Below are 13,783 nucleotides of genomic sequence, written 5' to 3'. Positions count from 1 at the left end.
AAGCTCAAACACAAGCTGAAGTAAGCAAAAAAACAAAAAGAAAAGAAAAGAACGGATATCACGCACAGAGGGGCGCATTAGGCAGGATTCCACGTGAGGATTGTTACATTACGTAATTGTAAAGTTTTAGCGGTGAAATGCAGGCATCGCTAGAATCAAATGCGTTACTTTACGTTGGCACGTGACAATTTTGAAAGGAAGAAATACGATTTAATTCCTTGCGCTCAAAAGATAGAATAACAACACGAAGGTGCGATTTTTTTGTTGAATAATTGCTTCTAAGGTCGTGTAACATAGCGTATAGTAATAAAATTTAAAAAGCTTACATGTTTATTTAGCAAAATGAACTATATTTGTGGGTTTGTATTTTGTCTGTGAAACTGTCAATAGAGCCGCGGCAAAAGACGTATCAAGTTAGACGAAGCTACACTTTGGCAGAAAAGAATGTGAGTCAGTTTAGTTTCCATCATGAAGCACAACTAAATGTTCCACTTTTTGCATCGTAAAGAAATTTGCGAACATCATCCGGAAAGTGTTCTAATATGCGTTTCTTTGATAAAGACATCATAGTCCATTAATGGTTGTTTTCCCCAACTGGATACTGAGGTCTATGTCTTGGTCTTGGCCAAAAAATGTACATTTTTGACTCAGTATCGGGCTTCTTTCAATGAAGCTGCACATTTTTTGCGGACTGAGACGTAAAAGGCTAACCAGAAATTAACAATGTTTGGAAATAAGGTAAAATTATCTACCGGAAAGTGTCGGCAGCTTTGGAATTGCCGCAAGTCTGCTGACTGCTAGCTGCTAGCGCAAATTCGAGAAGGCAAAAAACCGTGTTTTTATCCGCTCTTTGTCTATGCAGATGACGAATTGATAGCAATGGAAGCAGCCAGCCTGCTTGTTGTGATAAACTTTGCCGCGTTTCTTGTTCATTTCCTTCAGTTCGGTCTTTTTTTTTTTTTTACTTTTTTTGGGCTCTGATTTTACTCCCAGCGCACGACAAATGTTTGCACGACTCAATGATTGAAATATACACTATCCACAGCAGGCGGATGTTAAGGGAGCATAAAAGCGATGAGTTGCATTTAAGATTCTGTGTCCTCGTCCGGCGCGCTCTACAAATATATTGGAGACTTAAACCGGCGGGCAGAGTTTGCCACACGTGCTTTTCGCTCCGCAGAAGCATAGGTGGCACGGGCGTTTACGAGGCTTGACGAGCATGCGGGACCTGAGGCTTTGGTTCGTACATGTTTAGAACGCAGCGGCGTTCTCTCTTCATTCCCGTTACTGAAAGGGGACATGAAAGAGGTTTTTTATCTTTCTCGTACGTTTCGTCTCAGCGAGCGGAACCCATTTAAACGATCTACAGATAAAAGAAGGAGCCCTTAGCATGCATATAAAGCTAGAAAACTAAGAAAGACTCGTGCGTATAACGTTGCTCAGAGGGAAGCGCAGAACTCGGGAAATGAGGGCGAGAGACTGAGGGAAGAAGAAAGTGGCCGGAAGAGAAACATTGGGCGTCTCGAGTAACGAGATTTAAATTACTTGCCCGGCGTACGAGCACGGTCCTGTGGCGACGCAGCGAAGCGACGACGTTGGGCTGGATAGGGAGTCGGAGCAAGGGGGAGCAAAAGGGGGAAAAAAAGTGACGTAAAACGATTCCCTCTTAGACACGTACCAAGGGGGAAGAAAAGCAGAGGGATAGAATTTGAAGACGAAAGTACCCGAAGAAAGGAGGCGATGTGGTGGTGAAGGTTGGAGCGAAAAAAAAAGGGGGGGGGGGGGGGGGGAGTTGAGTAAGAAGGGGCAGTAAAGAAAATGCGCAGCAGTCTAGCCCCCGGCGGTCGGAACGGTGGTGGGCCTCAGACGAAGTGCGGCGAAGTAGCATGCGTCTGGGTGAAGGGAAGGACAAATTAGAAGAGCAAGAAAATGAAAGTGTGAGTGAGAAGTACGCGGGAAACGAGGCTAGGCTGCCCTCGTTGCACTCTCGGCACTCTAGTGGCGTAGCGAGCGGCCGCGGTTTGGCGATAGGGGCCAGAATGAAATTTCGGACGTAGCGAAAGAAAATTTTTCTCTGTAGAGCCGACGTTGGAGAGACGAACTTGGCGCTTAGAGCACTGGTTCCTTCCAGGTCTACTTACAGCGCCTGGCGCGGAGTCTCGTGTGATGCCTAAAACGTGCCATACACGCGTCATCATTGGATTTTTTTTTCCACGTGCCTTTAACAACCGACCTTTTTCTTGCTTTACTAGTGTATTAAAAAGTGTCGTTACAGTGTGACTAGCTTGTTCACTATGGTAGGGATGCTATAGCTGCGCTGACGTCATGATTAATATGTGATTGTTGCTAGTATTGCACCTTTCGTTGTCCTCCCATGTATTTACTACAGTGTGTGTGTGTGTATATATACAACTACCTATGTGTGTGTGGAAGACAATAAATTCCCTCTACTGCTGTATATCTCATATAGTGAGGATACAGAGGCACCAGTATTATGTTCGAAAGGCGGTGCTCCTCTGGATTGTGGCTGAATCTGTCGTGAGCAAGACGACAGAAACCTGTTACGCGGTGGTTTAATTGTGAATCACAGGAGGCTCACCTATCAAGTTTTTTTTTTTTTCTGGCGCAATAACGCTACCTAAGACACTATTACACACGGCCAGATTTGTGAACCCGTAAGCAGTGACAATTTTCGCCGCAAGCCCTGAGTCTGCTACTCACGAGTAGGTGGCTTAGTCATCCATCTCGGGCTCTGCCATCATGACGAATAGGCTCAGGAATAAAAAGAAAAAAAAATGAAAGCTAGCTTCTTTATAAACTATCCCCTTCTGGACCGCGAGTAACATCACTGCTGCGGGACCAAAGAAGATAAATTTAGAACGGACCCGCGCGGGAACATTACTCGCTTTCAGACGTCCCAGGAACTGGCGTCATTACCGCTGTATTCAGGACTCGGTGCAGCTTTTATAGCTCTGTACACAAAGTTAAAGTGCCTGGTCGTTTAAGCTGGAGCTTTCGTCTTCTTTTCGTTGCGTCTCACATACGGACGCTTCCACGGTTCTTCCTCAGCTTTGACTGTCTTCTCGTGTGTGTGTGTGTGCGTGCAAGAATTTTCTTCCTTGCTTTACCTCTTTCTTCATTGCTTCCCTTCTAATTTCTATCTCAGCGCTGTCGTCCGGCAGGGCGCGCCTCAGAGCGACGAACGACGAGGCAGCCTTTCACACGGTGCCGCCAGCCGGGCGCGCGCGCCCAACCACTGTGAGTTCGTCTTAATTAAAGACGATGGCGGCTCGCCCCGCGCTGTACACGCCAAATTCTCGCGACAAAAATGCTGCCACGAAACGAGCCTCCTCGCGCCGAAAGTGCGGGCACCACCTCCTTCTCCTCGTATTTATTTTTTCTTCTCTTCAACCGAGGGAAAAAAAATGAACACGGTAAGGGAGGGAAGCTGTACTGCCCAGGAAAGAGAGAGAGAGAGAAATTGAGAACCAAGTAAGCTTCCAAGAGGTAAAGCTCTGATCGAGCGAACGCAGTGCTGGCAGCTGAGGGTTAGCGAGAGGAAGAGAGAGGGCTGCGAAGAGAGGGGGAGAAAGGGAGAAAACGATGATGTTGAAATTCCTCTCGTCCCCGACAACGACGGCGACGTCGGGCCGGCCACACTAATGAGAAATTGGAGCGTCTCATCCGGCAGCTGCTTCCTCCTCCCACATAACCCTAACCTTTTTACCCGCACTCTTATCGTCCCGCTCTTCCTACTCCCCTTCGCAGCTCTCCACTATCCAGGAAAAAAAGGAGGAAGGGACAGCACAGCTACCCGGGAGCCGAAAAGTGTGTCTGTATACACAACCGAGAGAGAGAGAGAGAGAGAGAGAGAGAGAGAGAGAGAGAGAGAGAGAGAGAGAGAGAGAGAGAGAGAGCAGATAATAAGTCAGATTTGCCGACGTGTCGGTACGCAGGGTACAAGTTCGTTTCGTTTCGTAAACCGTCGGGCCCAGTCGTCTCGCAGTCACCGACGACGCGTGTTTGCTGTCCCGGTTCGCGCGCGAGCTAGCCAGGCGGGCGGGACTGAATGGATCAAATAAGGGCCTCGCGACGCGCGCCCGCTTCCAGTCCTGCAAGCGGTGATGTATTCAGAGTTCGTTGGAGGCGGCTTTGTAACCGGCGTCAAAAGCGCCGGTTTGACGGGGCAGCGTCCGTCTCTTGACGAACCGGTTGCTGATATATTGCGACTTCACTTGCGGCGTCGTCCTAGTCTGAACAGGTCAGAGTTGCGCGCGCTGACGCGGGTGCACTTCGGAAAGAACAGCCGCAAAACAGACGAGGTTGCGTCTAGCGGCGGCTGACGCTGCCCGCATTGATGGAGTTTCCGTCTTAGTTAAGCCCATTCAGGCGAATGCAGGTTGCATGCTGCGCCAGATAGCGAAACCTTCCGGAGCTAGCCGGTGATGCGAGTGCTGCGCTTTGTTTACAGGTCAGCGAAATGTGTGGCGGAGGCGGAAGCGAAGCAAATAAGCACGCTAGTCGCCCTTGTGTGCGCGTCGTTTTGTTGGAAGAACAAGCCTCTGAGCGACGCGCGCGATAAGTTAGCGTGGCGAAACGAACTTTCGCCTTTTGTCTGAGAGAAACTTCGGAAGTAGGAGCGTCTGGCTGACTAATCTAACGGTACTCCAGACTCGCATGCCGACAAGTGACGTCAAAATGAAAGCAATTAGGTAAACCGTGACAAAGCAAGGAGAGGATATAAAGCAGATTGCTTAATGTAATTGAAGGCGCTGAGCACGGCTATGTAGTGACGAGTGAGGAGTACAAGTCCGCGGAAGGTTCGCTATACTTTCCAGCAAGATTCCGCAAAGAATTACACACAGTTTCAACATGAAGGCATGCCGAACGAACAGGCACTTCTATGTCTCAACTAGAGACACGAAGTAACTGCCTCATACCATAGATAGGTATGGGCAGTATACAAGTATGGAAAACGCTTCAGGCTTCGACAATTACAGGTTTGCTGTCCCGGAATTGCACGAGGAACATTGCCAAAGAGTTGAGCAGAGTTCAAAACGGAGCGAGAAATACAAGTCAAGAGCGGATTTCGGAACTAAATCTTTACTCTAAAAACGCGGTATATAAAACCACATAATAAAAAAGAAAATGTTTGAAAAGAACAATAAGACTAAAAGGGGGAGGAAAATAGAGGTAAAAAAAAATTTGTACTGAGCAAGCTATTAAAGTGAGAAAAGACAAGAAACACGGTGCACTACGCAGGAAACATTGCTATATAACCATAAATATTAAGTTTAGAAACAGCGCTCGCGCCGTGTCTTGCTTCTTCATTTCGTCCTCGTAATTTAGGCTGTATTCAACTAATCCAATTCAACTGGCCCAACGTTCCTCCTTACTGGCTATATTATATTCACTGTCACAAGAATACCTAAACACTTTATTTGTGGGTTCGCTTCACGTTATCGCTTTCCACACAGACGCACAGCGCAGTTAGCTGAAAAACAGCGTTACCTCATAGGTGTGGTAGACTTCGCTTCCTTCCTCGGGCCAGTAGCGATGACACATGGCGACCCCGTTCTCCATGAGACGACTCAGCATCACGATCACCACGCTGCCTTGTTCCCAAATCATCTGCACCAGGCGTTGTGGGCACAGTCAACGATATAAAGATGATGAACATACGTCTGATAGTCTGACTTCGAGGATAGTTATTTGCACGTGAGAAGCAGCTGTTTATTATGGCCTTGATATGTATTAAGAAAAAAACAACAAAACAGCGTGGGCTCGAAGATGAAACTGATGGTCACGGGGCTTATGCCCAAGTGTACCGTGCCCGTTCCGACTACTTCTGTACTTAAGTTTTTCAACGAGCATATAAAGACTGAGCAGCGCGTAAAAGAACCGCAACGAACCGCATTCAGTCCAGCGCCAATTGTCAAAGGACGAATAATTTTTCAGTTTCTTTTCTATTGCGATGGCAATGCGGTCATAGTGAATTTTTCTGCTTGAATGCAGGCAGAAGAAATTACAGAAGGTCAGAATACAAATATAAGCTTTCTTTCCTATGCATACTCACGATTCTCGTCGAGAATAATGTTCAAGCGGCAGGAACTCCCAACAGTGAGGTTTTCTGTTTCAGATTCAATTTCAGTAGCTTGGCGGAAGACTTTCTTAGTTGAAATAGACTCTTTGATTCGCGTCAAAGCGTATAATTGCGTGTAGAGAGGGGGAACATTCAATCTGAAGGTCTATTTTCACAACCGAGGATAGTACTTCCACACTGCTGTAGACATCTTACATATTCCTTTATGTCCTGAGGCAATGAACAACGTTAAAAAAAAAAAAAAAAACTATCTAACGGCACGTTCCAAACAACTGCACAAATAATACCAGCGCTACCACAATGCTACAGTCTTACAAACTTACTGTCCCAGCAAACAACACGTTTGAGATACGAGTTGCAAATTATTTTTTTTTCTTTGTTAGTTTATTCTTTGCTCAAATGTTTCCAAATGCCAATCATTTTTCTGTAGGTTCATGATGAGCCTTCCTTTTCGCATAACAGAAGAAACTAAAGCTCAATTTCTTGTCCCTCTGCACGTTTGAAGAAAATCCCACACGTAAGCGCGGAAAGAGAAAAATTGTAATTTGGTTTGGCTGCTAAACAAAGCAGGAAGTCAGACAACCATGTAGTTTACAATAGTGGAGGTTTCATGTCAGAAGTGGGACGAAAATTATAGTTTTATTCGCGAGGACGACATGTAGTAAAGGACGGTTTTCTCACCTGCAATGTTTACTACGAGGAACATGAAACCCACGTTCGGTGTCAGAAACAGTGTGACCGCAACATAACCGAAGAAAAAAAAAAAAAAGGCAGTGTCAGCGGGTACCTTGAGGTTTCTACTGTGGGCCGCTCGGCGGTATGGCAGGAAACTTGGTAAAATTTAATAAGCTTGGCATAAAAAGGGCTTAGTGCACGGTACGTCTCCAACTGGCATGCTTTTTCCTGTCCCCGCGCGAACTTAAGATGAAAAGAGCTGCATTTACCAAGTGTCTTGGATACACCGGTACCAAAATTTGGTGTCTGTGTGCACAGTAATACAGTTTCCAAATGACAAAACAAATATTTACATACGCTGCAGCAAAATCCTGATACAGACACCTTTTGTACGTTATCCTAGGTATTACTGAGAAGCCGCCCTCTCTATGCTTACAACGAGCGATGAAAGAGACTCTTGTCTCCTTACTCAAACCTTGAAGTGCCTTATTGTAATCGTTCAAGGACGCTGACGACGGCGTTTGAACGGCATATATGATATCAAGTGATAGGAAGTATGTACGTGAGTTCATGTTAGCTTAAGTGTAGGTCGCAAAATTTTTACTCAACTGTCATCATACTACACGGCAATAAGCAGGAAATGAATTCCGCACCTGCCAAAAATCGGCCGTGGTGTGAGGCAGGGGTCCTTGGCTGGCGATGTATGCGGGGTTCCGTGGGTCATGATCTGTCTGCATAGGGAAACCAAAAACAGTTGTGACTCACATGCATCATTTAGTCATACGATCGGATTGAAAATTTGGTGTCTTTCTTGTCAATGCGCTGATATTTCAATTGCAAAAAGATGCTCCCTTTGTTGAGCTTTAGAAATTAAACTTGTAGCTGTTTCTCTGAATACAAAAGAGACATTAATGGGCAATTGAAGTCCCGAAAGGTTTTTGAGCATCACTCAACAGCAGTTTGAAATTACAACTTTAGTCATGATAAGCAACAAGACGGTCGCGACGATCAAGACGGTTTAGTTGAAGAAATGTCGGCCACAACCAGAGTCAGACCGAATCAGACAAGAATGCCCCTTTCAAGTGGCCGTGCTCTGAAAAAGCTCTCATGACAACGAAGACTCTGAGCAACAGTTGCGGGGCCTCGCCAGTAGAAGTCAGCTGTGTACGCAGTCGAGAGAAAAGTGCTGTCACGACGGAACACAACCAAACTAAACCGTTGCATAAACGTTTCACTGAGCATGTTGGACACGAACATTGATTTTCATGTAGATTTTCGATGCGTGAAACGGACGTGACTCTGAAATAGACACACCATTAAGCGTTTATTAAGAATTAGGCGTGGGCTAACTGTCCTTTCTCTGAACCGAATCTAATTAGATTCGAATTTTTAACCCAATACTTGGTTATTATGCAAATATTTGTACAAAATGAGCATGCGTGTGAAATATCGGAGTGCCAATGGCAGCGCTGCGGCGTGGTGCTATAACTTTCAGACTTTAGTAAGCTCTTCAAAGAAGCAACATTAATCTTTGCTAGCGGTTGCAACACGATTTCATCATATTGCCACGTAGCGTGAATGCAATTGAGCACTCAAGCCAACAATGAAGCGCTTCCTAAGGCAACTATTTTACCGCCATGTTATATGTAGAGATCAACTACACTTTAACATTGATAACGAAAGAGAAAATTTAGAGGTACATCTGCGAACATGAGCCGAGTAGTATCTACATATTAGACATGGCATCAAAGTAAGGCTTGCTGAACTTGTCGAGCCTTTGCACTCCTCCCAGTCTCGGAGTGAGTTTATGATAGGTATTAAAGCCGCCGTACGAATGAATCATGTGCACCATCGATATTCGAAATTTTCGAACAATCTTACTCTTTTATTGACGATGCCACATACTTCCTTGACCGAATATTTAGGGGAATCTCCCAAGGTGGAGTAGATTTGTAATAAGGGAGTAATCACTCATTGGCATCCACCAAGGCGCAGCCATCCGGCTACAAAAGGAAGCTTTTTTTCTTTAACTACGAAGTTTCTGAGAAAGCTGTGTAGCTTTCCTTTGTAGCCATGTGGCTGCCCCTAGTGAAAAAACCTTGAGTCACAATAACCTGATACAAATTTCTCATACTAAACTCATATTAAAATCCTATAAATCTCGTATAATCTCATACAAATGTCATTCATCTTATGAGAAATATATGAGATTGTATGAGATTTGTATGAGTTTAGTACGAGTTTAGTATGAGAAATCAGCGTAAGGGTATTGTGACTCATACAATTTTTTCGCTAGGGGCGCCTGGATGCGTAATTACTCCCTTATTACATATCTACTCCACGTTGGGGGATTTCCCTAAATAATCGATCAACATCTTTCCCTCTTCGAGTTATAGATCAATTCGCTCTCGCCCTACCATCTGATCTGGTAACCATCCTGGTTAGCTCAGTTGGTAGAGCGACTGCCTCGGAAAGGCGGCGATCCCATGTTTGATCCCCGGACCAGGACGAATTTTTCTCTAACTACAAAGTTTCTGAGAAAGCTGTATAGCTTTCCTTTGTAGCCGTATGGCTGCGCCTGGGTGGATGCCAATGCGTAATTATTACTTCCTTGACCTTGCATAGAAGAAATATAATGGGTGTCGTTGCTGACAGCGCCTTAGAAATAATTCTTCAAACCAAACTCAGACTATCGACTAAATGATTAAATACGAGCGGCTCATTATTTTTCTGCGAATAATCTGTGTAGCTTACTCGAATTCGCACCCACCAAAGATACACAGCGTTCCGCAAGCCTCAGCACATGTTTAATTGCGGTAGTAGTTCCTTCATTAGAGCTAAGCGTTGCTACCCATTACTTAGCGACTCTGCGCACAGTTATATTCTCCACTTGAAGCAGATGCATTGAGGTGCGACCACATTGGATAAAAAAATTAAACGCAGCAACCCCCCCCCCCCCCCCCCCTTTCCCCTTCTCCGGTGACAATACACATGCCTAGACCATCATATTTCGAAGTTTCGATTTTGAAAACCGGGAAAGTACGAAGTGGCCCTTCGTACTTTCGTGGTGCCCATTTTCAGCATATCATTGACTATAGCCCTCGACAAATTTCGTCGAAACATGATCCATTAGCAATATACGATCTGACAAATGTAGGAAAAAAGGAGGGACTTTTTAGGACACAGCTGAAAGAAGCCAACAGGAAGCAAGATCTAAGAAATCTTAGGGGAAATAAAAAAAAAAAGAATATTATGCACACATATGAAACAAGGTTGACCTGTCTAGATTAATATAACATCATCAGTTCATTTACACAATCTCGCCTCTTGCTTAATCTAGTCCGTAATATGCGCTGTTCTGTTATTGTTTGAACTACTTACGATTGTGCTTGCGTTGATGTAATCGGAGCCATTTGCGTTGGACACATCGTTCAGGATCACCCGGGAGTGGTCGTCTTGAAAGAGGCAGGAGGAAAAAGGGGGAGGAAAAGAGGGCTTTCAAAAATAAGACCTTAAATTCTGCGCCGGCAGACCATGGCAAGAAGCGCTGCTTTGGTGTAGTACTACTGCCGTATTGGTTCAAAAACAATTCGATTCTGTGCGCTGGCGATAGCGGTACGTGCTTTATGTTTTCGAAGGAATGCGAAACATTATCGCAGAGACACAGCCCAGCCTCTCCTTATGCACAGGCCATGGAGCACTTCACATACGCCAGTTGGAACAAAAACTTCTGAGAAGCTTTTACATTGATGAAGAACAAAATGGTTCGTCCCAGTTATTTCTTAGGCAGTTCATTTTAGCAGATAATATATTCGCGGTACTTATAAAGACAACACACAGAGCATTAATATTTATTCAAGAAGCAATAAATCTTCTGCGTTAGCGGAAACAGTAGATTTGCAGAAGACAAACTGCGCAATTTGATCTGCTCTCGAAGACGAGATCACCAGACGCGTAGTGATGGCGGCAGGCTCAAGTACCTCCAGTATGAAAATGAGAAACAAACAGCAGAAGACGAACAAAATAAAGACCCGGAACAAAAAGAAAACAAAATTAAAGAAAAAAAAAAGAATCCGAGGGTCGAATATTTCTCGTCATCGCCGCCGTAGTGAGGCGGAGTCGAGCTACAGAAATTCTTAGCACAACCTGGAGGCGCACTTAACACGGGCGCTTCTTTTTCCTTGCCCAGATTTCGTTTCCAAGATTTCAAATACACATGCAAAAAGAATGGTTGAAATCGAGAAGCTGAAACTGTCTTTTACACGTGCCAAACTCCTCTCTGGTTCTCTTTTCTGAACTCGGAGTGTGTGCGTCTGCTCCTTGGTCGGTTCTGTTGCAGCAAAGCTGTCGGGCGAACAAGTATAAGAAGACGGGCAGGGTGTAGAGTAAAATGAAATAAAAGCCACGGATAAGTGCAGGATGAACGCAGAGAGAAAGCACTCGGATACCGGAGTAAAGGCAGCCGGGACGGGTCCCCAGAGCGGTACTACGAAAGAATCGATCGCGATGACCCGTCGCCCGGTCCCGCCGTTGCCCCGGACGCAGAGTCGGGGACAAAGCCGCGCGTAACGACGTCTAATCCCGTCCCCTTCCCGGCGCCCCATCTCCGTCTCTCCATGCCGCCCGCGGACGCCCGAACGCCGTCGCCCTGACGCAGCGAAGAGGCTCGCCGCTACACAGGGCCGACTCTGCTCGAGAGCCAGCACGTATGTGCCCCGCCTGGGGATGCGCGTGCGCGCTTCGGTGCAGCGAGACGGAGGCTGCAGCCAATCACGAATGCCGTGCTGGTGCGTGGTACCAAATTGTATTTCTCTTCCTTCCAGCCACTTCCGTTTCGGCCCGAGCCGGAGAAAATGCTAGACGTACGGGAAGAGGCTGGAATTCACCTGAGGATCCAAGTGAGCAAGAGCCCTTCCTTCTCTACCCTCTCCCTCCTTGTTCTGCTTTTTATGCAATATAAAAAAAAGCTTCTTTTGCGGAAAGCTTCTTTGGACGACTATGATCGAAATGGTAAGTCCCTTCTGCGATGGTGGGCCTCCAGCTTCAAGCCTTCTTGCGGGCGATGCTTTACCGTCCGCCGAGCTGCACGCCATTGCGGCAGAGGGCAGCTCATGCGCCTGGCGTGTGTGCGGCTCATTTTATCCGTCTTCCTATCTGCGTCGGCGGTGTGCGACTTCTGGCTAGTGCCGTTCACTTCCGTAACATTCTATGGTACGAGAGACCGCCGTGTCTCCGGTTATTTTTTAAGTAACTATATTTTGTGACTGAACAGAGCAACAGGTAGCCTGTTCATGCGAAGATACGGGGAAAAAGCCTGTGAATCGCTCGAGCCACTTTTGACTTTTGTTGATGTAAAGACACGAAGCTGTATTCCTTTGCCACCAGGAATTCAGCAGACGTAACAGCTTTTTTAAAAGACCAGTCTTCCATTGGATACTTATTTTCTGTAGACGTCGGAGATTTATTCTATTCAGTTCCACATAGCGACCTTTTCAAATCCGTGCGGGAGTGTATTGAATCTAATGGCGTTATAACATTTCAAAACTCAGCTGGACTAAGTGTGGACAATTTTTTATCACTCCTTGAATTTTACCTCAGGTCTACGTTTGTTTCTTTTGACACAGAAATGTACTTGCAGAAAAAAGGCATTTGCATAGGTTCCTGTGTTGCCCCTGCCCTGTGCAAAATAATTTTTAACATCTATTGACCGTGCTTTAGCTTCTTCCCTTGACAATGACCTAGTCCTGCGAATTTTGAGATACGTTGATGACTACCTGGTAATTCTTAAAAGAACTAACACTGCATTGACGCTCCCTAGCAAAGTGGAAGGTATCTTATCTGTTTTCAGACAACAAGGAAAAGGGCTGGCATTTACTCATGAACTACCAGTTAAGGACAGCTTGCAATTTTTAGATATCAATGTCAAAGTTCTTGAAGGGCGGGTGTGTTGGATGTATTCCCCCCGTGCCAAAAAGGAACTGCTTCCGTACGAATCAGCACACTCTAAGACTGTAAAAAGGGCGATCGCTTCGCTTTGCCTAGAGTCGGCATTACTTAAGTCTTGTGCTCACATGGCCTAGGCTAGTTTCAACAATCAGATCGAAAGACTTCGAATGGCTGGTTTCCCGTGTTCTGTTGTTTGCAGCGTAGCGGAGACCCTCCTACAAAAAATTAAAGGGAAGAAGAAGAAATCCCATGCTAAGCCGGGATGAAGGCGACCACAAGTGGTTCCCTATATTCACCGAGTGGCACATAACTTGAAGAAAGTCGCCGGCCGGAACGACGTACCTGTCGTTTTCTCCGCGCCCAAAAAGCTGAGCGGATTGTGCTCGAAAATCGGGCAGAAGAAGAAACCCCTGTGCGAAAAGAGGCACGGCAAGCATTACTGTTCCTGTGCCGTCGGAGTGGTCTACGAAATCCCACTGACGTGTGGAGGGGTCTATATAGGCCAGACGGGTCGCTGTATTAACGACAGAGCACGGGAGCATGAGGAATCGTTAGAAAACGGAGGCGGGTTAAATTTGTCTACCCATTGCAAAGATTGCAACTGCGAGCCAATGCTTAACGGTATAAGGATTCTGGGCAGGAGTCGCGATCAGGTGGCACGGGAAATTCTTGAAGCCTTCATGATCAAAAAGAAGGGTAGCATTTGTGTTAGCGACTCGTCTGTATCCCTCCGTAGAAATGAAGTTTCATTCCTTGATAATTTTTTGTGACGGTATGCACTGTGCGACTTTAAGCCCGGAATTTTTAACGGCCTTGTGATGTTTAGTTAGGCGGGTTGTTAATTTCGTCGCCCGTTTGATTCTGCATTTGCTACCAGTGCTTTTTGTTGCTGTTGTTTTAGGCTTGACCGCTGTTGTTTCTTTTGTTTTGACTCTGCTTTTGCTACGATCGTTTTCAGTTGCTTTTAGGTTCCTGACTGTTTTTGCTCCCCCTTTTTTGACTATGCCTTTGGTATACGATTGTGTTTGACTGCTTTTGCTTCATTTCTTTGACTCTCCT

General features: G+C 45.8%; 1 protein-coding gene across 1 annotated transcript in view; it reads right to left on the bottom strand.

Moving 5' to 3' along the window:
* IA-2 (tyrosine phosphatase IA-2) overlaps window positions 1-13,783 on the bottom strand; it is a 419,415-nt gene that overhangs the window by 27,072 nt on the left and 378,560 nt on the right. Inside the window, exons 18-20 of the mRNA XM_084592103.1 lie at window positions 10,160-10,233; window positions 7,432-7,509; window positions 5,512-5,631 (exon numbers count right to left, since the gene is read on the bottom strand). Coding sequence (XP_084448229.1) covers window positions 5,512-5,631; window positions 7,432-7,509; window positions 10,160-10,233 — 272 coding nt within the window. The remainder of the gene's footprint in view (window positions 1-5,511; window positions 5,632-7,431; window positions 7,510-10,159; window positions 10,234-13,783) is intronic.

Source organism: Amblyomma maculatum, chromosome 2 (assembly GCF_055883805.1).
Source record: "Amblyomma maculatum isolate TAMU_Amacu chromosome 2, ASM5588380v1, whole genome shotgun sequence".
Taxonomy (NCBI): domain Eukaryota; kingdom Metazoa; phylum Arthropoda; class Arachnida; order Ixodida; family Ixodidae; genus Amblyomma; species Amblyomma maculatum.
The sequence above is the reverse complement of the archived record's forward strand: the minus strand, read 5'-3'. Positions and strand labels throughout refer to the sequence as shown.